Below are 26,250 nucleotides of genomic sequence, written 5' to 3' on the forward strand. Positions count from 1 at the left end.
GGGCCTGGAGCAGGAGGTGGGGGCTGGCTGGAGGCCAGGGATGCAGGCTAGAGCTGGGGCTGTATGGAAAGTGCTCGTGGAAGCTTCATGAGCATGAGAGAAAGTCAGAATGCACTTTGGATCCTGACCTTTGTCGTAGTTGGCGCAAATCGCCTGGTCATTTGGCACGGGGCATGGCAGTTATACTGTGACACGGGGGGCTGTTATCTGGGCTTTCCAGGGACATGGGGGAAGGATGGGAGAGGGGTGCGTGTTGGGGGTGGTGGGACCCTGGCAGGAACCACCTTCCAAGAGGCCCAGGAGAGTCTGTTTGTGGCCTAGATCCTGCGTTTCATGGGCGACCCCCACCTGTATGGCGCCCAGGAAAATGTCTTCGGGAACTACATCGTGCACAAGGGGCTGGCGATGCCTGAACTCCGGGATGAGATCCTGGCACAGCTGGCAAACCAGGTGTGGCGCAACCCCAGTGCCCACAATGCCGAGCGTGGCTGGCTCTTACTGGCTACCTGCCTCAGCGGCTTTGCACCTTCCTCGCGCCTGAACAAGTACCTGCTCAAGTGAGTGGACCCAGCCAGGGCATGAGGACGGGGATGCAGGCGTGAGGCCCCTGGGGCGGGATGTGAGAGGTCAGGCCGTGCAGGAGTGAGGTCTCTGTGCTGGGAAGCTCAGGCACTGGGGCTGGACCGGGGGCTGGTCTCTGTCTCCAGTGGGCTCAGAGCCAGAAACGAGGGGAGGTATTCACTCTGGAGTGTAAGGCTCAGGCAAAACTCAGACGATGGCCGAGACCAGGGTCTGGGGAATTTGGGGAAAAGGTGCTGATCTGTCATGTCATGGGAAAAGAACCAGGGAGTCAGGAGCAGAGATCCTGGACACGCGACAGTCGGGGTTCAAATCCCAGCTTCAACCCATAGAATACTGGACGTGGTGTGTGGGTGTAGATCTTGTCGGCATCCTGATCACATTGGTGATTCCGATGACAATGATGATGCCGGGTGAGAAGGGTGATTTGCAAAAGAGAGAGCTCAGGCAGGCCCCGGGTGCAAAGCCCAGCTCTGATACTTCCCTGCTGTGTGACCTGGGGCAAGTCACTGCCCTTCTCTGAGTCTCTTTCCTCACCTGTGAATTAGCATTGGTAACAGGACCAATGGAGGGGGGGCTGTGAGCCTCAGTGTGCAGGGCCACGCCCAGTAGGTGGGCAGCTCAGAGGGTCAGTCTTGGGAAGCTGGGGCAGCAGGTTAGGACCACTGCCTGCCTGTCTGGGGCTTCCTGTGGGCACAGCTCTGGGTTCCCTTTTGCGGCCACCGTGGGCCTGCTCCACAGCTGTTCCAGCAGCAGGGAGGGAAGGAGCCAGAGAGCCAGGTATGTGGGGTACCTGCCTCTGGAGGGTATCTTCTGATTGGGCCTGGGTCAAGTTGAACCCTTTCAGCCATCTCTTGTATGGATAAGAACCTGGAGGCAGGCTCAGAGGGGGCAGATGACCCCCTGGGAGGCTTGGTGAAGGGATGGGAAGAGTGTTCCAGAGTCCACATTCTTGCCCACACCCTGCTGCAGAGCCCACCTGTCAATGACATTTTGCTCCAACAAGCTTTGGTGGGCCTTCCTGGAACCCGTTTGGCCTTTTGTTGGACCTCTGTGCTGGCTAAAGATACTTCTGGTTAGCCTGGGACCCTTTCAGCTTAGTCCTGGGACTCTGGGCTCTCGAGGGACCCCTTTAGTGTCATCCCAGAGCTCTGGACTATAGCCTGGGACCCTCCCGAGCCAGCCTCAGAGCTGGGGCCTTGTCAGCTTCACCTCACAGCTCTGGGCTAGGCTGGGCCTCCCTCAGATTAGACTTAGAATCCCCCTCTATCGCGGGCTAGCCACAGTCCCCTCTTCATCCTGGCTCCAACTCCCGCCCATCAGGTTTGTGTCTGATCACGGGCAGAATGGCTTCCAGGCTGTGTGTCAGCACCGGCTCATGCAGGCCATGGGCCAAGGTCAACAGCAGGGTTCTGGGGTGGCCCGCACCTTCCCGCCGACCCAGCTCGAGTGGAGAGCAACCCAGGAGAAGGCCAGCATGGCACTGGACGTGGGCTGCTTCAATGGTGAGCTGTCCTCTCCCCACCACGGGCTGCTTTCCCTCCTCCCTCTCTCCCTCCAGAGGGGCTACTGGAGTCAGTACGCCTGGGGATCAGGAGATGCTGGGGAGGGGCCCTCTGGGTGTGGCTGGGGAGAGAGGTCAGCAGGTGGATGTGGGGGCTGGACCTGGAATGGAGGGAGGGAGCAGGGGCCGGGAGGATGCAGATCTAGGGTCCAGGACAAGAGCAGGCAAGCAGGCAGGAAAGGTGCAGGCCTGGGCCGTGGATGCATCCTGGCTAAGCCCAGCATCTGCCCCAGGCGACCAGTTCTCCTGCCCGGTGCACTCCTGGAGTACAGGGGAAGAGGTGGCTGGAGACATTCTGCGGCACAGGTTGGCTCCTGGAAGGCCCCACCCTGCACAGTCTTGGGTAGTGCAGAAGGAGGGAGGGGGAGGAGCAGAAGACCAGAAACCCCCTTCCCCCACCATGGGGTCCACTCTGGTCATGCTTAGGGTCTGGCTCGTGTTCCATGGTTTCTCCAGACAGTACCTTTTGGCTCTGTCCCTCATCCCTGCTCCTCCATGTGCTGTCTCCAGGGGCCTGGCAGACGGCTGGCGGGGCTGGACGGTGGCCATGAAGCATGGGGTCCAGTGGGCAGAGCTGGCAGGCCACGACTACGTGCTGGACCTGGTGTCCAACCTTGAGCTGCTCCGGGACTTCCCACAACAGAAGTCCTACTTCATCGTGGGTGCAGAAGGGCCCGTGGCTGGCAGGGGAGGCCCCAGAGCGTAGGTGGCTACCAGGGCCCTTCACGCAGATGGCCTCTCCTCGCACACGGCTTTTCTCCCAGCTGCTGGTTCAGAGCTGAGTTCTAAACCTAAGCTTTAAGCAACTTCTACACCGAGAGTGGTCTCACACTCACTATCCCAAGATCAAGAGCCCGATGTTCTGCTGCCCGCCCCCCCGGGTCCCACCTTTAAAGGGAGGGAGTCACCCATTTCCAGAGCCCAGAGAGAACATGGTGGTGGTGGTGGGGTGATTCAGGGAGAGCCACAATCTCATAGGAGGGGAGCTGCTCCATGGTCCCCTTCCCTACAGGTTGTTTGGGAACAGCTGGGACTCGGATGAGGACACGCCCACCAGGCCCCAGGACCAGGGACACGTGCCCAGAGTAGCTGACTCTGATGGGTACTGCAGCCACAATGAGGACGGTACAAATGGGGCCCAGAGAGGGACAGCAAAGCACCAAGGCCAGCCAGCAGTGGCCACTGTCTCTGGTGGGGAGGGATCCTAGAGGCGATGGGGTGATTAGCAGGAGAAAAGAACTTGGCTTTTGTGTCCCCCACCCTCCCAACCAGACTCAGACAGCCCGGGAGAACCCTCTGTGCCCCACAAGGGACTGGAAGGCTACCTGGACAGCCTCTTCGACCCCGTGCTGTCCTACGGGGATGCGGTAGGGATTGGTGGGGGTGGTATTTGCAGACAGCTGGGACCACAGGGTGGTGCAGGAGCATCTCACAGCCAGGGCTGAGGGGTGGCACGTCTCACCTGGGTCTCTGCTGGGGGCCCGGCAAAAGATGAGGGTGTCCTCATGGCTCAAGATGCTCCAGGCTGACCCCAGAAGGACCCATGGGCCCCTCCTCCACCTCTGGTGGGAGCCAGCCCCCTCAGGCACCCTTGCTCATTCTGGGAACTTCCAGGAGCCCCTCCGTGGCATGATGTGGGCTCTGAGCAGGGCACAGCATCTCCTGGAACCTGTTCATTCACTTGTGGGAGGGGGGATGGGTTTGGGGAGTTTGCACGACTGTGGGAGTACTGACTGGTATGCTGCATGACCGGAGGCTGGGCATGGAGCAGACGCCCCAGGGACAGAGGAGGTGGCTGGTGTCAGGTGCCCGTTGCCTTGGCGTCTGAGGAGCATGACAGTGAGGCAGACACTTGAGCCACCTGCTGCCCCCAGGACCTGGAGAAGCCAACAGCCATTGCCTACCGCATGAAAGGGGGAGGCCAGCCTGGTGGCAGCGGTGGTAGCAGCACTGAAGACCCCCCCAGGAGACCCCCAGAGCCAAAGCCAAAGCCAAGTCAGTGCCTGCCCCCAGGGTGTTTCCGGGGTCGGGCGAGGTGAGGGGGGCTCTCCTGCTGGTTCTCTGGGCTCCTCCACCTGCTAGGATGGAGGCAGCCACAGGCCTGGCGGGAGGGGGTGGGGGAGACAGCAGCAGTGTTGGGGATAGCTGGGGAATTCCTACTTCCCTCTACCTCCCATCCCTCGGGATCCACGCCCTCCGACTCGCTCCCTCCAGTCCCAGGCCTAGATGCCTCCACGCTGGCCCTGCAGCAGGCCTTCATCCACAAGCAGGCCGTCCTCCTGGTGAGTGCAGGATGGGTGCGGGGGGTGCCCTGATTTCGGGCCTGCCAGTCACCACTGCCACCACCTCTCCCCAGGCCCGGGAGATGACCCTGCAGGCCATGGCACTCCAGCAACAGCCCCTGGGCCCTACCCCAAGGCCCTTGCCCCCAGAGGTGAGCCTGGCCTGCCCAGCTGAGAGGCGTGCTGCTCTAGGGCATCGTTGTGCCTCTCTGGGGCAGTCCCCCCGCAGCCCATCCTGGGCAAATGTGGGGTCCCTAAGAACAGGCAGGTGTGTCCCAGGAAGTGCACCCTACCCCCTGTTCTCTGCAGAAACCCCTACCGCCAGAGGCACGGCCACAGTTTGTGGGCACTGGACCCCCAGCCAAGCCTGTGCTCCTCCGCTCCTCTCCAAAGCCTCTGGCCCCTGCCCCTCTGGCCAAGGCCCCAAGACCCCCCACCAAGCCCGTGGCCGTCCCTGTTCTAGCTCAGCACCGGGTTTGTCCAGAAACCAGTGAGTGTCCTATCCCCGTGGTGGGGGATGGGGGGAGGGCTTCCCGGGACAGGACTGGGATTGTAGTGTGTCCCCTGGGGTCTCATCCTGTCCCCTACCCCCACCCCCCCTTGCCCACAGCTGCACCTTGCCTGGATCTGGTCCGGTATTCCACACTCAACTCAGAGCACTTCCCGCAGCCCACACAGCAGATCAAGAACATCGTGAGGCAGTACCAGCAGCCGCCCCGGGGAGGCTGGCCCGAGACCCTCAGGTCAGCTCTGCCCCTGTCCCCGCCATCCGGCACTCTGGACGGTGTGGGAGGGGCCCTCCTTGCTGTGGGCCCATTCACCCGGGGAGCAGCCCCCTGCCCAGCACCCTGCAGGGAGTGAGTCTGCTCACGCAGATGGTCCCAATGATCCTTCAAGCAGAGGAAGGCCTAGACCGCTGCTCTCTAGGTTGTGCTGTGTGACCTCAGGCCAGTCTCTGACCCTCTCTGGGTGCTCACATGTAACGATGGAGGTGGGGCTGGGGGTGGAGGAAGAAGTTCCCTGTTACAGGTATTTGTGGCTGGGAAGAAGAAACCCCTATCCAATCCACCAGGACGGATGGCAGAAAGATGTTTGTGAAGCGGCCAGATCCCCATGAGGAGGCGCTAATGATCCTCAAGGGGCAGATGGGTGACCCAGCGGCAGGAGGGAGCAGCCAGGTGAGGGACAGGTTTGGGCTGCGGCCCTGGAGTACCTCCAAAGCCAGCTGCCCCTATAAGCTGCTGCCCCTGCCACTGCCCCCTTCCTGGCCCCCCGCATTCTGCCCCTGAGCACTCTCTTTGTGGTGGGAACAGGTGCCCAGAGAGGCCGTGGCCTTGGTCAAGCCAGTGACCAGCACACCAAGGCTATCCGTGGAACCCACTCCAGGTGAGAGGCCAGGAGGGAGAGGGGAGAGAGGGGCACGAGGGTCGAAGGGTGTAAGCCTGTGTGAGCACAGGGGAGTCCCGGTCTTCATGTCCACGGCATGTGTGTCTGTGTCCCTGAGCCCATGTGGACCTACTGTGTGCACATTCATGTAAGTATATCAGCACTTATGTAACACTGATTTCAGGCCAGACCCGCTCTGGCCTCAGTAAATCCCCACTCAAATCCTTCAAGGAAATACTGTTCCGGTCTCTACATTACAGGTGAGAAAACAGACAGAGAGGTTACATGACTTGTCTAAGATCACACGGTTCAAATGGGTTAGACCAGGAATATAAACTTAGTCCTCCTAGATTCATAATTGCAACCCTAATCTCTATGTCCTCTGCTTCATGGCAACCACAGTATATCTTAAAAGCTCACATCATGTTGGGCACCTGGGTGGCTCAGTGGGTTAAAGCCTCTGCCTTTGGGTCATGATCCCAGGGTCCTGGGATCAAGCCCCACATCGGGCTCTCTGCTCAGCAGGGAGCCTGCTTCCCTCTCTCTGCCTGCCTCTCTGCCTATCTCTGTCTGTGAAATAAATAAATAAGTAAATAAAATCTTTTAAAAAATGTTTTAAAAGCTCACAGCATGTCTCTGCCAAGAACTCTCCCATGATTTCTAGGATGAACTCCAGACTTCTCACTATGGCCTATGAGACCCTGCATGATCTGCCCATCTCTGCAACCTCATCCCCTCCCACTCTCCTTTTGGCACACTCTGTTCCTGGAATACAGCAAGCCCACTCCTACCCCAGGGCCTTTGCACTTGCTATACCTATAATGCTCTTCCCCAGAAGATCTTTGCATGCCTGGCCTGTCTCACATTTGGGTCTTGGCTCAGTGTCATCTGAGAGGTATGACAGATCACAGAGACTGAAGGACCCTCACAGACAAGCCCCTAGACTTTCTCCTAAATACACGAGATTTATTTCCATCCCAGCTCCTAGAACTGAGACCTTTGTTATTTCTCGCCATTCCATCAACATCTACCACAAGACTGTCAACACAAGGGCAGGAGCTTTGTCTCTATTGTTCACACCCAGCCTCTAGCACAGACCGGCTGCATACACTAGATGATCTATATATGCATCAAATGAAAGACTGAGCCAGGGCTGAGCTGTTATGATTGTTCATGTGCCCTCATGACTGATATGTCCACAGTCAGGGGTGTGGGAAACCTCTTAGCCCTGGTCCCTTACCTGACAAGAGGTCACCCCCAATACCCTCCCTCATCGGCCCTGCGTCTCTCACTCATGCCCACCCGACTCACTGTGCTCCCCAGTGCCGCCTTCGCGGTCTCTGGAGCCCCCTGAGGAACCCCAGCAGACGCGGCTGCACCGCCTGGTGAATCCCAACTTCTACGGCTACCAGGACACCCCCTGGCGGATCTTCTTGCGCAAAGAGGTACTTGGCACTGTTGAAGCCAAGGGAGGGGCTGCATGGGGGCGGAGCCCTCTCCTCTGCAGGGGGCAGGGAGGAGGGGTGGGGTTGGGGGTGAGGCACAAGAACGTGGTTCATGTAAGGGGGCGGAGTCAGAGCCAGAGCATGGAGCCCGCTGTATTTAGGGGATGGGGCCTGGTGGGAAGCAAAGCGAGGGGACTGTCCCAAGGGCCTCACTGGAGCCCCAATCCCACAGGTGTTTTACCCCAAGGACAGCTACAGCCATCCCGTGCAGCTAGACCTCTTGTTCCGGCAGGTGAGGTCTTCTCTTCCCTTTCTGGCTCGGTGTACTCACCAGGGCAATGGGTACATAGACTAGCTGTCTGCAGATTTCATTTCTGTACTCTTGGATGTGGGGTCCTTGACCACAGCGAGGATGGGAAGCTGTTCTACTGAATTTCCCACCTCCACTGTCAAGGTCAGTAAGCCCACAATTTGGATTTAACCAGATAACACCGTTTGTCTGAGCTGGATGGTACTCAGAAGTCAAATCCCAGCCCCAGTAAGTACAGGAGGAAGCTACGGCCCAAGGGCAGCATGGGTTGTAGAAGAGAGGAGGAAGGAGAGGGACCTCTGTAACTGGGATCTGATTGACACAGATGACCCCACTGCCATATAAGTAGAAACCTCCGCATTCCCACTCCCACTAGAACAGTCCAGCCTGGGTTCCCAGCTGGGGGAGTCTCACCAGCCACCTGCATTGGGGTTCATTCCCACAGATCCTCCATGACACGCTGTCCGAGGCCTGCCTGCGCATCTCTGAGGATGAGAGACTGAAGATGAAGGCCTTGTTTGGTACCATAGAGGGCAGGAAAGGACACGGATGGGGCATCCAGCTAGAGTCAGGCTAGCCCTTTCCCACAGGGAGATTGGGGATGATGAACCCAGCCCTGTTTGCCTCCTGGACAGCCCCCTTGGCTCTGTTTCTGGCATCTTCCCTGGCTAGGTGTCAGGCCGAGTTCAGATTTGCCTAACACATCATGTGTCCCCAGCCATCCTGTCTGTCCGTGGATCTTGGTTTCCCCTTGTAGGCACTGAGAACACAATTCCAGTACCTTCTTGCCGGGTGTCAGCCTCCCTCCCTGCAATGTGGGCTGGCAAGGGAGGGGAGGGAGGATTCTGACCTGACCTGGCATCCCTTAGCCCAGAACCAGCTGGACACACAGCGGCCCCTGGCAACGGAGAGCGTGAAGCGGGCCGTGGTCAGCACCGCACGTGACAGCTGGGAGGTCTACTTCTCCCGCCTCTTCCCTGCCACGGTGCGAGCCCCCTGCGGGCCCCCACTCACCAAGGGGCTTCAGGGAGGAGGCTAGAAGACTCACGTGTCCCTCATCCCCACCCAGGGCAGCGTGGGCACTGGCGTGCAGATCCTAGCCGTGTCCCACACAGGCATCAAGCTCTTGCGGATGGTCAAGAGCAGCCGGGAGGCTGGCGGGCAGCTACAGGTCCTGCGCACGTACAGGTGACCTGGGGACAGGCGGGTGAGAATGGGGCTGGCTGGAGGTGGGCGTGGACCGACAGCAGCATCTCCTCCCAGACTCTTGCCTCAGCCAACTGCCAGCTGCCTGTGATGTGCCAGGCTCTGAGCCAAGCCCTTTAAGCAAGTCCGTTTTACAGACAGGGCAACTGAGGCTCAGTGACAGAAGTGGCTTGTCTCAATTCACAAAACCAGGAAGTGGATGAGGCTAGAAGCCCGCCACCCTGTCCTGCCTCTTAGCCTCACCCCAGCCCTGCCCTCCCAGAGCTCACTGTGCAGTGCGGGCGTCTGTGTTGTGAATAGCCGAGAAGGGCAAGGGTACTCCAGCATAAGACCTCACGGAGTCTGCGGACCCTCCTCTGCCAGCAGCCCCTTTTGTCCTCTGTCACACAAGCCCAGAGATAGAGCCTCATCGCTGCTTGTGTGAAAGCTCCTTGCTTTGAAAGATGCAGAGAATTTGGTCAGTGGGTGAAAGAGAGACATTTCTGTAGGCAAGGCCTAGAAGGCTGGATTAAGAAACAAACAGGGGCGCCTTGGGTGGCTCAGTCGGTTAAGTGGGTAAGCCTTTGCCTTCCGTCTGCTCAGGCCATGATCTCAGGATCCTGGGATCAAGCCCTGCATGGGGCTCTCTGCTCAGCAGGAAGCCTATCTCTCCTTCTCCCTCTGCCACTAGCCGCCCCCCCAACTTGTGTGCACGCTCTCTCTCTCAAATAAATAAAATCTTTTTAAAAAGAGAGAGAGAGAGGGGCGCCTGGGTGGCTCCGTGGGTTAAAGCCTCTGCCTTCGGCTCAGGTCGTGATCCCAGGGTCCTGGGATTGAGCCCTGCATCAGGTTCTCTGCTCAGCAGGGAGCCTGCTTCCTCCTCTCTTTCTACCTGCCTCTCTGCCTACTTGTGATCTGTCTGTCAAATAAATAAATAAAAATCTTAAAAAATAAAATAAAGTAAAAAGAGAGAGAGAGAGAAACAAACAGAGCAAGGCAAAGCGTAGTGAGGGCTGGAGTGTGAGCTCACAGGGTGCTAGGAAGTAAGCTGGAGCCACAGGCAGGATGGGGTGGGGAGGTTAGGCAGGCTCCCAGGTCCCATGGTGGCAGGGGGCAGGGGGCTGGGGTGGGACTGGGCTTTGGGAACCGTACAGGGCAGGAACAGAAGGACCAGGATGGGAAGGGAGGAAGGCACCCTCCAGCCAAGGAGCCCTGCCTTCATGCCACTCTCCCCGTCCTCCAGCTTTGCAGATATCCTCTTTGTGACCATCCCCTCCCAGAACATGCTGGAGTTCAACCTGGCCAGTGAGAAAGTCATCCTCTTCTCAGCCCGAGCTCACCAGGTCAAGACCCTGGTGGATGACTTCATCCTGGAGCTGAAGAAGGTCAGGGTCCTCCTACAGATGCCCTCTCCTCAGGGGTCCGGGGGCAGAGAACAGGGCTCTTCTGCATCGTGGACAGGAGGCATGGGTGTGAGTGTGTGTGTGGGTGTGGGTGTGTGCACATGTGTCCACAGACATCTGGCATCTTTTGGGCCTTTGCAGAGGCTGTGTCTGGGACACCTGTTCCCACTTTTGCCAGCTCCCTCAAAGCCTTTCCTAATGCCCTCATCACAGGTGTCACCCCACCCCCCACCCCGAGCCTGTGAGTGCCCGCCTCGGCCTCTGCAACCTCCCTTCCTCCCCACCAGGCAGCCTCAGGCCCAGCAGCTGGCCTCAGTGGGGCAGCTTTGGGGGGTGGGGGATGGGTAAGGCCTGTACACGTCCTGACGGCCACCAGTGTCCCTCGGACTCTCAGCTCCAGCCCTTCACAGTTGTGGCTCCAGCCCTTCACAGTTGTGGGAACCCCTTCGACTGGCACAGCATCCTTCCCTCTTGCACCCGCGGAATGTTTGGAATGTTCGCTTGCCCAGGAATCAGGGAGGAATACCTGCGGGAGAGAGGAGCCAGGGCATGGCCCCAGGCTTCTGGGAGGAGGGGATGGGCCCCAGCCCCTCTCCCGGCCCCTCCTCCCAGGACTCGGACTACGTGGTCGCAGTGAGAAACTTCCTGCCCGAAGACCCAGTGCTGCTGGCCTTCCACAAGGGCGACATCATCCACCTGCAGCCCCTGGAGCCTCCCCGAACAGGTCAGGGCCCTGGGATGCTGGGTACTGGAGGGGGACGCCTGGCCAGGGGCCTCCTGGCCTGTGCTGACATCAGCTCCACCCCCAGGCTACAGTGCCGGCTGCGTTGTCCGCAAGAAGGTCGTGTACCTGGAGGAACTGCGGCGCAGAGGCCCCGACTTTGGTGGATACCCCCGGATCTCTCCCCTCTCCTCGTCTAGCCGCCCTGGCTCCCAAACCTGGAAACCCCAATTGGCTTCATGCATTGGCACTGCACAGGCTCGGTGGGGTTTCTTCTGCCCCAGAGCGGTCCTCCTGGCAGCCCCCTAGCCCAGCCCTCTGTCTGCATGTCGGGCTGAGGGGTCTCTGCAAGTGTTAGTGTTCCCCTGTATGTGGCCTGGGTCTCTCTCTACCCGAGAGTCTACAAGCACCGTGTCTTCTCGTCCACCTCCACTGAGGGAATGCCTTCCCTGTCCCTGTGTCTGCATCTGCAGATAGGCTCCCGGCAGGGTTCCCTCACAGACCCTGGGCCAAGGGCAGGAAGGAGCTCGATTACCCCTTCAGGGGCCCCTTCATTCCAAGACAAGACCCTTCTGTTTGTCTCAGATCCCCTACCTGCCCCCTAGGCTGGAGGTTCGGGACCATCCACGGGCGCGTGGGCCGCTTCCCTTCAGAGCTGGTGCAGCCCGCGGCCGCGCCCGACTTCCTACAGTTGCCAGCTGAGCCGGGCAGGGGCCGGGCTGCTGCATGGGAGGTGGGCCGCAGGAGGGAGGTGAGACCTGCAGGGCTGGTCGTGGGGCTGGAACAGCAGGGGGTTCTCAGCCTGATGGTGGAGGCGGAGGGGAGCAAGGTCAGCCAAGAGTGTGACCAGTTCCAGGATAGGAGAACCTGGTAGGGCTAGCCAGATGTGAGACCTAGGGGATGGGACCAGAGACGGCTGGAGGTGTGGCCAAATGGGGTTGGAGTGGTGGGGGTCAGCAGAAGGACTGTGATGAGGCCCCCTGGAGCAGGACCAACCTGGGGGCCAGTAGGGGTGAGGCCAGGCAAATGAGGTGGGGTTGGGTGTGTGGAATGGACCTAGCGAGGGGTGGGGTGAGGTAAAACTAAGGAGTGAAGGACAAGGTCAGCCACAGCCAAGCAGCTGGGGAAGCTAACCCTAGGCTCAGATGAGGGGCATGGCAAGGTGCAGCAGCGGGCAGGGTCAGTTGGGCCTGTGGAAAGTGGGGCCAGGAGAAGGGGGCCAGGACTACTGAATGGGGGTGGGTTTCGATGGGTGGAGGTTAGGGGTAGCCTGAGAGGCTCTGGACAGAGTCAGCCTGGAGTTGGGTGTGGCAGCTATGAATGTGACCCCGTGTGGCAGGACAGGACCTCTTAGCTCTGGCCCTCCTGCAGGGGCCCCTGGTCAGGGCTGGCTGCCCTGACGGTGCGGAGGACGGCCTGACTCTCCCCCCGTACTCGATGCTTGAGTTTGCCCAGAAGCATTTCCGAGACCCTCAGAGGAGACCCCAGTGAGTGGTGGCCCCACCCATTATCCCCACTCTGAGGAAGATCCTTCTGGGGCTTCTTACAGCTATCCACGTGGGGGCACCCGCTTGTGATGGGGGGGATGAGAAATCCCCCCAGATGTGAGGTCCGCCTGCAGCCTCTGCTTCTGGGAGCCTTCCTGCGTGGCCGACTGACGCGGGATGGAGAACATTCTGGGTGGGAAGGGGTTGTCGCCAGAGGCTCAGAGGCTAGACTAGTCAGTAGTGCCTATCTCCTGTTTCAGGGATGGCCTCAGGCTCAAATCCAAGGAAGGTCGGGAATCCAGAACCTTGGAAGACATGCTCTGCTTCACCAAGGTGTCCAGCCCCGGGCCTGTTTCCCCATCTGTAAAATGGTGATGCAAGATTCCCCCTTCCAGGCCCTTCGGGAAAACAGCGTTGTCCTCAGTGGGCCCCCTCCCAGCTCTCAGCACCCCAGCCACCTGATTCCTCCCAGGGACAGGATCTGTCCCCATTGCCGAGCAAGCCTGGTGCCTCTTCTGTGATGTGGACTCTCCCGTGGTGAGACGAGAGGCACTGGCCCTGACACAGCTCCCTTCCTCCTCTCACAGACCCCGCTCCAGGAATCTCTTATCGAGCTCAGTGACAGCAGCCTCAACAAGATGGCCACCGACATGTTCCTAGGTGTGCGGGTGGGATCCAGCACCCTGTGACCCTGCCTATCCCACCCCTCTGGTCTTGAGTCTTCCCCCTCCCCTCAACTCAGACCTGGGGCCCCATTAAGCCCCCAGCTGCCTCCTGGGGACAGACCCAACCTTGGGGTGCCATGGGGGCGGAGCGGGCAGCTAGGTATCTGCTGGCCTGAGTGGGGCAAGTCTTTCCTATAGCTGTGATGAGGTTCATGGGCGATGCTCCACTGAAAGGCCAGAGTGAACTGGACGTGCTTTACACCCTCCTGAAGGTCAGTCCAGCAGACTTCGCCAGATGTTCCCTTTTTGGCTTGTGTGGCTCAGTTTCCCCATCTGTCACCCAAAGTTGCAGGACTTTGGGCGGAGGGGAAGCCCAAAGAGGAGTGCATCCTGCAGGTGGGGAGGGGGCTGGGGAAAGGACACCAGGCCTTTCTCCAAGCACACACCCTGTTCTTTTGTGTCTGGTGTGTGGCACGGGCCCTGGCCTGTCCTTGCCATGTAATGGCCTGCCCTCCTTCAGCTGTGTGGGGACCATGAAGTCATGCGGGACGAGTGTTACTGCCAAGTTGTGAAGCAGATCACGGACAACACCAGCGCCAAGCCGTGAGTGAGCTGGGCCTTTCCCTCTGTCCCCTAGTCCCCATGCTGGGTCCTCGCTCCAGGAGGAGCCAGTTTAGACTCTCACCCCCCACCCAGGTCTTCCCTCCTAATTCTCTTTCCCTCATCCTGTTCCTCACCCAATGGTTAGAGTACACATGTTTGGAATTGCTTGGTCTGGGACAAGCCGCTGCTGCTCTCTCAGCCTCATTTTCCTCGTCTGTAAAATGGCATTGATCATGTGATAAATCCAGGATCTTGGTTGCAAGTGACAGAAACCCAGTTCAAGATGGTTTAACCAAAAGAGGATTCAGATGACTGAAAAGCCCAAGTATGGCTTCAGGCATGGCTGGATCCAGGTGTCATTGGGAACAGGCTTTCTCTATACTCTAGCCCTGCTGCTCTCTGTGTTGATAGCGTTCTTAAGTAATATCTCCTATCCACTGGCAAGATACCAGCTCTGGGAAGACATTTCCCAGTCTAGTAGTCTTAGGGAAAGCCAGATTGACCCAAGATTGTAGCAAAAATACCCAAATCTAGTCTTTTTGGCTTCAGTTAGTCCCATGCCCATCCCTGAACCAACCACAATGGCTGGAGGATATGGAGCTTTGACTGGCTAGAACTGGGTCAGATTTTTGTCCCTCAGCCAGTCACTAGATCCAAAGGAAGGTTGAACTCTTATTGGCCAGACCAGGATCAACAAACCATCCCTAAACCGATCACTGTGGCCAGGCGGCTACAGTGTTCTAGTTCTAGGCCAGACCGGGCTCCCATATCTGTCACCAAACCACCGTGAACTGGGGAGGACTGGGTGCTTTCTTTTTTTTTTTAAAGATTTTATTTATTTATGTGACAGATAGAGATCACAAGTAGGCTGAGAGGCAGGCAGAGAGAGAGGAGGAAGCAGGCTCCCTGCTGAGCAGAGAGCCTGATGCAGGGCTCGATCCTAGAACCCTGAGATCACAGACCTGAGCCGAAGGCAGAGGCTTAACCCACTGAGTCACCCAGGTGCCCCGGAGTGGGTGCTTTCTTAAAGGAAGCCCAAGTGCTGGCCACAGGCCCCAGCAGGCTCCACAAATGAAACCTTGCCTGCGGGGCGGTGGGAAGGTGAATGTGTCTTACATGGGACTGGCACAGAGCAAGTGGCCAGCATGGGGCACTCTTGTTACCACCAGATCCACCCTCCTGTCCCCATCTGGTCTACCTCCCCACTTGCTCTCTATACACACCCCCACCCCCCTCCCCGCCCCCCCCCGCCCCCTCGGCCAGGAATTTTAGAAGCACTCAGCATATCCTCCTGCTCCTTCCCACCCCCTGGCCCTCCCTGTTGTCCCTCGTGCCCAGCCCCAGCGGGCATGGGTTCCTCTGGCCCTCCTTCAAGGCCCTCCACCCAGGAGCCTCCCCAGAGAGATTACACCCAGAGAATACTTGTGGGTTTTTTTGTTTTATTTTTTGTTTGTTTGTTTGTTTTGTGCATGTCTGGCTTGTCCTGTCAAGGGCCACATCTCCTTCTTTCCATGTCTCCCACCTTGTCTTCCCAAGCACATTGTACTGTCTGCATGGCTCTGGGGCCCTCCCGCCCTCTCTCCCTGGCTGGGGAGCACCGTCAGCCAACAAGCTGCCCGAGAGCCGGAGACGTCCAACCCCATCCCTGGAGTCTCCCGGCATGGCCCTCCAGGTCCGCGGCCAGCTGTGATGTGGCCCTGTGTGCGTGTCCCCACAGGGACAGCTGCCAGCGAGGCTGGAGGTTGCTATACATCGTAGCTGCCTACCACAGCTGCTCCCAGGTCCTCCAGCCACACCTCGTTCGCTTCCTCCAGGATGTGAGCCGGACTCCAGGCCTGCCCTTCCAAGGTGAGGGGCTAGTGAGTGGCGACCCTGGGTAGTGAGCACATGGAAGGGATTTCTAGGTGGGCTGAGTGGCAGGAGCAAAAGCCTGGAGGTGGCACTGTGTGGCATGCTGGAGAAGGAAGGGGGTAGCCAGGGCCTGGAGTGCTGGGTAAGGCCCTACTTCTCTCTCGGCCATTGAGAATCCCCACGGGTCTTGAGTGGGTCTGTGCAGGGGTGAGACCCAGCTGATGGCAGGGTCTCAGCCTTTCCTCCCTTGGAGACTGGAGGAAAGGGGCTTGTCCTCAGCCTCACCCCTACCCTTGTTTCCAGAGCAACCCCTGGGTTCCCCTTAAGAAGAAGGTCATCAGGGATGCCTGGGTGGCTCAGTTGGTTGAGTGGCTGCCTTCGGCTCAGGTCATGATCCCAGCATCCTGGGATCGAGTCCCACATCGGGCTCCTTGCTCGGCAGGGAGCCTGCTTCTCTCTCTGCCTCTGCCTGCCACTCTGTCTGCCTGTGCTCGCTCGCTCTCTCTCTGACAAATAAATTTAAAAAAAAAAAAAAAATCTTAAAAAAAAAAAAAGAAAAAGAAAAAGGTCATCATAGCAGACCTCTTTGTCCGCCCCCTGAGTCCTCCTCTTTCATTCGGTTAACATTCCCAGAGAAACAGATGGTGGCGTCTTCTGCACCCAACTCTGGGTGAGGGAGGGGGGCTGGCAAGGGGGTCCCAGCTGACAGGGGAACATAACCCCCGGGGCAACAGCGGAGGTGACGGCTGTTTCCAAGGCTGTTTCCAAGCTGGGGGACCGTGGGCTAGACAAAAGGCTTTAACCACATGGGCCATGAGTTCGAATGCATCTCTTGGCTTTGGGCAAATCCCTGCCCCTCTTGGGACTGTTTCCTCAGCTAACATCATGTCGGGGAGTAGATACCCCATAGATTGTGGAGAGAAACCAGAAGGCTGGTGCTGGTGGCCGGAAGAGCCTCTTTCTTGCACTGCCTACCCTGGGCAAGGCCTTGACTCTCTGTCTCTGCAGGGATTGCCAAGGCGTGTGAGCAGAATCTTCAGAAAACCTTGCACTCCGGTGGCCGTGTGGAACTCCCCAGCAGCATGGAGCTTCGGGCCATGTTGGTGAGCGTCAGGTGGGGTCAGAAGGAACAGGGGGGAAACAGGAGCCCAGCCCAGAGACGCAGTGGGCACTCAGCCCTCACCAGTCCAGAGTCCCTTGGCTTGGGCACTTCCGTGGCTGGGGACAATGGCTGGCCCAGATCCCAGGACACGGCCTCTCTCGTCTCCTCCCCTCTCTGTCCCAGGCGGGCCGCAGTTCCAAGAGGCAGCTCTTTCTTCTCCCCGGAGGCCTTGAACGCCACCTCAAAATCAAAACATGCACCGTACGTGAGGGAATGTTTCTGGCAGGCAGGGGCAGGAGGGTGGTGGTGGTGGGGTGCCCTAGGGTGCTAAGTCCCGCAGGGCAGGACTTCTGTCTCAGGGAAGCAGACTAAGTCTCCGAGAGGTAAAGGGTCATACTGCCGAGAAAGAATTTGAATTCCAGAAGCTGTGCTCCTTCCCTGCATGAGGCCAATTCTCAGAGGATCCTTCACGGCCCTGCAGAGGGCCTGAGGAACTCTGTGCTTGGCTTTGCAGGGCCTGGGCCACCGGGAGGACAGGGGTTAGCTCAGCTGGCCTGGCCTCACCCTTCCCTCCCTCCAGGTGGCCCTGGACGTGGTGGAAGAGATCTGTGCCGAGATGGCTCTGACCCGCCCCGAGGCCTTCAGCGAGTATGTCATCTTTGTCGTCACCAACCGAGGTGAGGGGCCAGGAGGACTGGGGACGCTGGGCCCAGCCCTTAAGTCCCAGGTCAGATGCCGCTTCTTCCGGGAAGCCCAGGCTGCTGTGCCTAAGAACTTCTATGTGCCGAGCACCCCAGCTCTGGACATTGGTTTTGCCTGCCAGACCAGAAGTTCATGGAGGACAGTGGCCTGCTCGGCGGGAGCCCATGGGCCCTGCCTTCAAGGAGCTCATATCCTGGGACATTTCCTTGAGTGGACCCTGGCTTCTGGAGCCCGCCCCACATGCATTGCTTCCTGTCTCTCAGGCAGTAGCAGCGGTCTCCCCCAGCCCTTCTCATGCGGCCCAAAGCCCCTTCTGTCTGCTGCCCATTCTGGACCGTGGTCTTGCCTCCTGCCACCCTGGGCAGGAGGTGCCAGCCTCCTGCCCCTAATCCTTGTGGCTGCCGGCTGGGTTCTGAACTATGTGTCCTCAGCCCTGCCCGCCTGGGTCCAGCTAAGACAGGGGGCAGGGGATGGTGGTAACAAAATTGTCCTCATAACGGACATGTATGGACCAGATACGGTGTTCCAGGCACAGTTCAAAGCATTTTAATTGTAAAAACTCCTGGAGGGGGTCCATTGTTTAGTGGAGGTTAAGGGGTTTCCTGAAGGTCACACCATGGACAGTCTAGCCTCAAGAGTCTGGGCTTTATCATCACGCCATACCTCCTCTTTGGTAAAATGTTACTGAAGACCTAGGATGGGCAGCAGAAAGGTCCATGCGAGAAGGAAGAGCTTAACCCTCCCTCACAGACTCAGACCCCTCCCATTGCCAGGCCCCCATCTTCCCCACCCCCCATCCATTCCAGTAGCCATTCCAGGCAAGGGGGTCTCCCCTGAAGGAGTTCTGTAGGAAGGCACTCATAGGTCTCACGCCCTGGGGCCTGTGGTACTTCTCTGGGTCCCCAGCCTCCTCTGGAAAGGGGCTGGGCTTCCTCCAGGCATGACCCAAGGCACTTTCTGAGACCTAGATGGGCTGTAGCTTGGAAGCTTGGATTGGAATGATTCCCACCTCTGCTGATCAGCGTTCCGCAGGCACAGGGCACCGTGTTCCATACACATGCTCTGCTTAAGGGAGGACCTCACGTCCTGGAGCAGGGAGGGGCCCTGCCCGAGCTCTGCACATCTGCTCTGCAGCCACCCCCGTCTCTCCACAGGCCAGCACGTGTGTCCGCTCAGCCGCTGTGCGTACATCCTGGACGTGGCCTCGGAGATGGAGCCGGTGGATGGGGGCTACATGCTGTGGTTCCGGCGTGTGCTCTGGGATCAGCCCCTCAAGTTCGAGAATGAGCTCTACGTGACCATGCACTACAACCAGGTCAGCACATGGGCTCTGGAACCTTTTACGCTTGCCTGTGTGAAGTCGGACTCCACAGCCTTGGCACCTGAGGCCTTCCCAGCTATAGTGACTCTGGTGCAGGCTCCGTTTTCAGAAACCCCGGCCCATGGCCGTTCCCAAATGCCGCAACGCAGATGTCCAGGACACTCTTCCCCCGCCACTGTGGGGACTCCCATGTGTGCTTCCAGGCCACGACCCTCCCCGCTCACCTTCTCGTACATCTCATCGTTCCCCGGAGCCCAGGAGGGTGGCCGGCACCCCCAGCCCAGAAACGAGCAAGACTGGAACTATTGCAATCGCACGTGTTCACGTGTTCCTCTGAGGAACAGGTGAGTGCGGGGCAGCCTACAGCCCCTCATTGGAATTCTCAACCCCGCAGGTCCTGCCCGACTACCTGAAGGGCCTCTTCAGCAGCGTGCCAGCCGGCCGGCCCAGCAAGCAGCAGCTGCAACAGGTGTCCAAGCTGGCCTTGCTACAGCACCGGGCCAAGGGCCACTCCCACCTGCCCAGCGTGTGAGCACCTGCCACCTGTCAGCCCCCCTCTCCACCCCAGCCCCCAGAGCTGGCCCTCCCAGGCCCCAGCACTCTGCTTCTGCACCACTGTCTGCCAAGCTGGCTGGGAAGTGGAGAGCGGCCCTGGCCCTGGGGCAGAAACGTTCACTGCGGTACCGCAACCCACCCCCCACGATAGGAGATCCCTTAAATAAATCCTGGGTGTCAGGCAGCCTTTAAACTGAGTTCCCCAAAGAGGCAATACCTTGGTCATCCTAAGACTTTTGGCCTCAGAACATTTTTACGCTCTCAAACATAGGACCAAGGAGCTTTTGTTTATGTGGGTCGTACTTACCGTACTGAAAACTGAAATTGAGAACCGCCTTAAAATATGTATGGTTTGAAAAATAAGGATAATGTATTACACATTAATATAAATAACCATATAATAATTGTAGTTCTGAAAACATGTGAAAAGTATTTGTAACTCAAGCAGTAGAAATTAACGTTACGTGCTAATGCAAACGACTTCTAAAAACCAACTGTGTTTCCCCAAAAAGATCTAGTGAGGAGAGTGACACTGGTTTACATTTTGCACATCTCCTTACCAACTGGCGTAACGGAACACAGCTGGGTTCTCAGATATGCTTCTGTGGGTGGGTGAGCTGGGACCTCACAGGTCATGGGTTCTCCGGTAAGTTCCACTTGTGAGAGAACCCGAGGGGAAAAGTCCAATTAACATCTTAGCTCTTCAGATGTTATCAGGGAAATGGCTTTGACCTCCTAGGCCCTCAGCCACACCCTGAGAAGCTGTGGTAGGAATAATAGTAAGATAACGTAGGTATGCTGTATGTATTTCCAGGAACTCGTAATAAGGTAAGAACTCCGAATATAAGGCTCTTTTTATGTTCTAATTTTAAGGAAAAGGTCAAGGAAGGATGGACAGCTATAATCCCAATATTGGGGGAAAATAAATCACTGAGTTTTACTTTTTGGAAGGTACTTAACATGCATCATCTCAGCTAATCTTTATTTTCCCCCTTACAAACAAGGAAACTAAGGCCCACAGAGGTTACAGGGCTTACCGAAGCTTACCCAGCTAAAAGGTGGGGGAACCAGTATCCAAACAGAAGGGACTGAAGTGGGGGGTCTGTTGGCCCAACGGGTCCAGCCTGGAGCCCCACACTTCTCTGCTCCACGCTCTGACCCGCTGCTGGTGGTCGCTTTGCTCCCTGCCCCCATATTTCCCCCACCCTAGTGCATCTCACCCTCATGGCCTGGGCTTCCCCTTGGGGAGTGGGGCTACAAAGGACTAACCCACCTTGGGTTCAAGTCTCAGCCCCCCAGTTCACTCAGTCACTGTGTGACCCGGGGCCAGTTGGGGAACTTCTCAGAGCCTCCATCCCTGCACCCTCAGGCAGGGACCCTACTTGTAGCGGCCACGGTCATGGAGCGCCTGCCGTGGCCCCAGGCGCCAAGTGAGCCCACTGGACAGGCAGCACTGAGCGGTCTAGGGAAGTGTAAAGATCACATCCCTTTGGCCTAACACCTGCCTCGCAGCGAGGATGGCGGAGACTGCGTGCAGGGTGTGCGGAGCCTGTGATGCTGGGCGCTCAGGACCATCCTTCCTTCCACACACAGGCGAGAGATACAGGACTACATCCCAGCCCAGCTCTACCGCTCCCTGGCCGGCTCCGCCTGGCTCGGCCTGCTGGGCCAGCACCGGCAGCAGACACAGGCACTCAGCCCCCACCAGGCCCGGGCCCAGTTTCTGGGTAAGAGTCTGTGGCTGGGGTGGATAAGCGAAGGGTACCCCACTGCGGAAAGGGTTCTGGAGGCAGGGGAGGGAGGCACTTTTTTCTTTGCACAAAGGCATTTTCAGTGCTAGCAGAGCTGAGCAGCTGCCTGGAGAGAACACCTTTCCAAGAAGTTCACCAAGGCACCACTGAGGCTCTGGGCGGCTGTGGGCAGATGCAGGGGGGCTGGAGAGGAGGAGGAGCCTTGGGGCGAGGACACAGATGCTGGACGCAGCGGAGGGAGGACACAGACAGCAGGCTGACCGACCACCCCACCTCTCCCCTCCCTAGGCCTCATCAGCGCCCTACCCATGTTCGGCTCCTCCTTCTTCTTCGTCCAGAGCTGCAGCAACACCACGGTGCCAGCCCCCTGCATCCTCGCTGTCAACCAGAATGGCCTCAACTTCCTCAGCACCGAGACCCACGTGAGTGGCCTGAGCCTGGCCCCCACCTCCTATCCTCCGGAGCATACTCCCTGGGGTTGGGGACACATTGCTGGGCAGCGGTGGAAGCCAGCCCCAATACACCACAGGCCCGCTCTGAGCCTCATGTGCCCATCCGGAACATGGGTATGATAGCAGAACCCAGCCCACAGGCTGTCGTGAAGGTCAGCGCGGTGGGCGCTCACAAAACTAGTACACAGGTCTGCCCCACCTGCCTGAGCAGCCTCAGACGCTGATTTCTCGTGGGTCTAGAGGCCCAAAGCCAGAGAGCAAGGACCTTGTGGGGTTCGTTTCCCCTGAGGCCTCTCTCCTTGGCCTGTAGATGGCTGCCGGCTCCCCAGGTCCTCACGTGGACTTTCCTCGGAACGTACATCCTTGGTGTCTTCATAATGTCCAAGTTCCCTCTTCTCCTAAGGACAAGGGTTGGATTTGAACTACGCCCACCCACCCCGATGGTCTCATTTCAACTTCGTTCCCTTTTTCAAGGCCTTGTCTCCAAATACAGTGGCAGTCTGAGGGACAGGGCCTTAGGACTTTATTGGAGGTGATCTAGGATGCTGGAATGAGGAAGTGAGACCAGGAAGGGACAGTCTCACACACCTTGGAAACACACCTTCTGGAAGGGTGTGTGAGCAGCCAGTGGGAACTGGGGCTCAGTGGGGAGGGGGGAGGAGGCAGGGCTTGAGACAGCCTGGGACACACCCCTGGCAGGATGTTCTGGGGGTGAGGGAGCTGGGGTGTCTAGGCACCTTGTCACCCACTGTCACTAATCATGGCATTAACTCCCATTGCCCTGGCTTTCCATGCGTGGGCTCAGGGTTTGCTTCTGGGGGTGGAAAGAAAGCTCCAGGCAGAGAGGGGCAGACTTAAAAGGCAGCTTGGGTGGGAAGGTCAGGGCACCGCTGGCTTCTACCACACCCCGGGATCCCAAGCATTCAGAACAGGGCCCAGCACCGTGGAGATGGGTGCGTCCTATTTGTAGAATCAGTTTCATAGGCAAGGAAACCGAAGTCCAGAGAGGTAAAGTGACTTACCTCACGTCCCACAGCAAGTCGCTGGGGAACTGGCACTCCAGCCCCCGGGGGGGGGGGTCCTTCCTCCTGCTGATCTGATCTGCAGGGGAGAGGTAAGGGTGGGTGAGACTGTCCCACCCACAGGCCTGTCTCCTCCCCTCTCCCTCCAGGAGCTGATGGTGAAGTTCCCCCTGAAGGAGATCCAGTCAACTCGAACCCAGAGACCCACAGCCAGCTCCAGCTACCCATACGTGGAGATCGCGCTGGGGGATATGGCCGCCCAGCGCACCATGCAGCTGCAGCTAGAGCAGGTGGGCCCAGCCCTGGCCCCAGGCCTCAACCTCCAACCCAGCCCCTCCCTCATTAGTTCTACCCACCAGGATCTCTGCCAGGCCTGCCTCCATGGTAGGTCAGGTCCTGGCCATACCCCCCAAGGAGCATCCAGCTGGGTGCTGGGGACAGAGCTAACCCAGCTAACCCAACCGAGCACAGAACTGTGGGTCATTAGGGTAGTCTGGCAATGAAGCATCTTAGTGGTGGGCTCATGGGAAAGGGCCAGGTTATTTGTAGAAGATTGAAGAGTTTGATGGGGAACTAGGGAGACACAGCTGGCCCAGGGGAGACCTTAAAGTCCTTAAATGTCAAGATAAGACTCTGGGGCATGCCGAGGGTACTAGGGAGCCACAGAAGGTTGGTGAGAAGGCAGGGACACAGGAAGTCTGAGGAAGCTCACCTGGACTGAGGCTTGGAAGATGGATGGTGAGGTCTGGGGTTGAGGGTAGAAAGGGTATGTTCCCATATGACAGATAGGGAAACTGAGGTCCACCTGTCCTGTACCTTCCCATATCTGGAGCAACTGTGGCTGCTTCTTAAAAGGCATGGCTGATCTCTAGATTCCTTTCCAAGTCTCACATCCCTGGGGAGAGAAGATTGAGGCCCAGGGAAGGTCTGGGACCTGGGCTAGGGCCATGCATGTCTGCGGATGCCAGGCTTCCACATCCACTCAAGATCTGGGCCTATGACCAGCCCCCACACCAGGGCCTCCCTTGGAGGGGCTGACCTCCCAGTGCAAGGCGGAGGGACTCCCACCACCCTGGCTCTGCCTCTGAGGGACACAACAGAGCCCTCCATGTACCCCTTGCAGAGCCTGCAACTCAGGACCAAGCCCCCTGTTCTGCTTCCCACCACACCCCAGTCCCGCTCCTGCCAAGCTCACCCCCGGTCTTGGCCTTACTTTCTGGCCTGGCCCGCTTCCCAGAACCTTCCTTTCTGAGCTCACACCACAGCGAACTTACCTTCCATGTCTTCCTGGGCTCCTTTTCTGCTGCCCCCTCTTCTGGATGATGTCTAAGTATTGCTGAGTCTGAACCCCTCGCCCCTTCTGGCCCTGAGGCCTCCATCAGTGCTGTGACAGCCCCCATATTTCTGGCTCCTGCCCTCACCCCTCATCTCCCTGGAGACCAACAGTACTTACCTCAGAACCCTCACAGGCACTCGGGTCCTAACCCAGGGGCCCTTTCCATCCCTCTCGCTTCCTCTCTCTATCTTTCTGGCCTCTGCTCTCACCCCCCTCCCCTCTGCGCACAGCCCTGGCCTCTTCCAGCTCCCTGATGCCAAACTTGCCCTTGCCTCTCTGCCCCAGACCCTTTGCACTCACTGTCCCGTCTATCTGCAGTGCTCTTCCCTGGTTCATTCCTTCCCTCTATTTGGGTGGCAGCACAAGCGTCACCTCTTTCCAGAAGCTTTCCCTGACTCTCCTCCTGGATGTATTACTGTCTTCAGCTTGGCAGACCTCCCTGTGGCGTGTAGATCTATCACTTGTTTACATATTGTCTGTCTCCCCAACCAGAACACCAGCCCCCAGAGGCCAGAGCTGTGTCTGTTTTGTCCACATTGGGTCCATAGCACAGCCTCCGGCATGTAGTGGGTGCTCACTAAGTGGTTGGTACGATGGATGGTTGGATGGGGCCTTTTTGGCTTTTCCACTTCCTTGCAGACCTCCAACCCCTTTATGCTGCTGCCTCTGCCTCTGGCACGTTTGACTGAGGGGTGGGGCGCGTTCATTCAGCACATAACCACGGAACGTCTCTACGTAGCAGGCTCTGCACTGGCTACAGGGATCCCCTCAGCCCTTAACCCCACCGAGCCCAGAGTCAAAGAATCTTTCCAGCAGACCCCATGATCAGTGCTAAGGACGATGTAGCTGAGCTATCTGGGATGTAATCAGCAAGGACTTCCAAGAGGAGGTGATACTGAGTATGGCGGCAGTGCAGCCAACAGACCTAGGTCCCTGCCTCGCCCACCTCTGACAGGCTGCGTGAGGGGATCTCAAGGCACCCCCACTTCTTACTGAGCTTCAGTTTCCACACCTGTCAAGTGGGGCCACGGCTCCATGGAGGCCTCGCATGTGGCACGTGGGTGGGAGGGCTGTCTGGGGCATCGGCTGGCACAGTGTGGACCAGAAGGGGTAAGGTGCGGGAAGCTTTAGGAATGGTGCCTGGCGCACCATCCCGCTCAGTCAGCATCCTTTCTCTTTACGTCTGTCAGAGCAGCTCCCGTGGCCCCTTGGAGATCCCTGTGGGGCTACCACCGCTGCCTGTAGTCTGAGAACCATGCTCAGGTGGATTTTCCACACTTCTCTGCTGCCTCTTCCTCCCCACCCCATCTGGGAGCCCTGAGGCTGGCCCTCAGCTTATTCTCGGCCCTGGGTGCCAGGTGGTAACCATGGCAACACATCGCTAGACACTGACCACTCATCTACTAGACTAATATTTTTTCCATGCAAAGGGTTTGCATGTAACAAAACGTCACGGAATTCACGTGCTCATCCGGAACATGGAATTCTCCATGCAGCCCCGTGAGGCAGGCCCTGGGAAACTGAGACCCTACTGATGAGGCCGCTGAGGCTCTGAGAGGTGAAGTCACCAGCCCTAGGTCATACTCGTCAGGTGCAGCAAAGCTGGCAGATGCCCTAGGTCTCCTGCTTACTGACCCCTTTCAGCCTGGAGGTGGGGACAAGGGTGGGACCTGCCAGTACTCTCCCAACCACACCTCACCCCAAGGTGAGAGCTGGGGAAGCATTGCTGGTGCGGGACTCTCACTGTCTCTCCTGCAGGGCCTGGAGCTGTGTCGGGTAGTGGCCGTGCACGTGGAGAACCTGCTCAGTGCCCGGGAGAAGCGGCTCACGCTGCCCCCCAGTGAGATTACACTGCTTTGATCCAGCCCCCCAGCCCTCCTGCTGCCCTCTGCCAGAAGACTTGCTGTGTGGCTCCCGGGGAGTTACTGGGCCTCCGTGGGCCAGTGACCCCTGGAAGGGGCCAGACCCTTGGTGCAGAGACCAAGGTAGGGTAGGACAAATGACCTAAGTCCCTGGGAACACAAGAAGACAGATCCACAACTGGGATGGAATTGCAGTGTGCAAACTTGGTCAGATAACAGGAAGAACTTCCAAAGGCTGGCCCATGGGGACTGGAGTCACATACCCCATATGGGCCTGGCCCCGACTCACCCCCATGGCAGAGAAGCCCCACACCAATGGCCTAGTCAAATTGGACTGTGAATTGGTTTACCGCAGTCTGATTTTCTTTTTTTTAAGATTTTATTTATTTGACAGACAGAGATCACAAGTAGGCAGAGAGGCAGGCAGAGAGAGAGGAAGGGAAGCAGGCCCCCTACTCAGCAGAGTCCGATGCGGGGCTCGATCCCAGGACCCTGGGATCATGACCTGAGCCAAAGGCAGAAGCTTAACCCACTGAGCCACCCAGGCGCCCCAGGTCTGATGTTCAAGTCTGCCCCAGCCCCACATCTCAGCCCCTCACGTGTCCTCCTTGAGTGCTCTGTGCACTGCTGGTCAGCTGGGATTTGGGACCCTTGGTCATGTCTGTG

The 26,250-nt window shown here is 58.3% G+C and overlaps 1 protein-coding gene across 1 annotated transcript in view; it reads left to right on the forward strand.

Annotated features, from left to right (window-relative positions):
- Positions 1-25,961, forward strand: part of MYO15A (myosin XVA) — a 49,170-nt gene extending 23,209 nt beyond the window's left edge. The window contains 37 exon segments of the mRNA XM_047707855.1: positions 322-557; positions 1,903-2,084; positions 2,377-2,449; positions 2,654-2,845; positions 3,156-3,307; positions 3,416-3,510; positions 4,018-4,138; positions 4,358-4,425; positions 4,500-4,577; positions 4,735-4,915; positions 5,036-5,168; positions 5,498-5,603; positions 5,739-5,811; positions 7,135-7,256; positions 7,489-7,548; positions 8,012-8,087; positions 8,436-8,551; positions 8,636-8,754; positions 9,995-10,136; positions 10,767-10,878; positions 10,964-11,038; positions 11,481-11,626; positions 12,247-12,362; positions 12,623-12,695; positions 12,950-13,022; positions 13,226-13,299; positions 13,548-13,630; positions 15,348-15,478; positions 16,490-16,584; positions 16,767-16,844; positions 17,164-17,260; positions 18,440-18,600; positions 19,001-19,134; positions 20,755-20,888; positions 21,201-21,334; positions 22,536-22,676; positions 25,481-25,961. Coding sequence (XP_047563811.1) covers positions 322-557; positions 1,903-2,084; positions 2,377-2,449; positions 2,654-2,845; positions 3,156-3,307; positions 3,416-3,510; positions 4,018-4,138; positions 4,358-4,425; positions 4,500-4,577; positions 4,735-4,915; positions 5,036-5,168; positions 5,498-5,603; positions 5,739-5,811; positions 7,135-7,256; positions 7,489-7,548; positions 8,012-8,087; positions 8,436-8,551; positions 8,636-8,754; positions 9,995-10,136; positions 10,767-10,878; positions 10,964-11,038; positions 11,481-11,626; positions 12,247-12,362; positions 12,623-12,695; positions 12,950-13,022; positions 13,226-13,299; positions 13,548-13,630; positions 15,348-15,478; positions 16,490-16,584; positions 16,767-16,844; positions 17,164-17,260; positions 18,440-18,600; positions 19,001-19,134; positions 20,755-20,888; positions 21,201-21,334; positions 22,536-22,676; positions 25,481-25,582 — 4,284 coding nt within the window. The 3' untranslated portion in view covers positions 25,583-25,961.
- Positions 25,962-26,250: the final 289 nt, after the last annotated feature.

Source organism: Lutra lutra, chromosome 16, assembly GCF_902655055.1.
Source record: "Lutra lutra chromosome 16, mLutLut1.2, whole genome shotgun sequence".
NCBI lineage: Eukaryota > Metazoa > Chordata > Mammalia > Carnivora > Mustelidae > Lutra > Lutra lutra.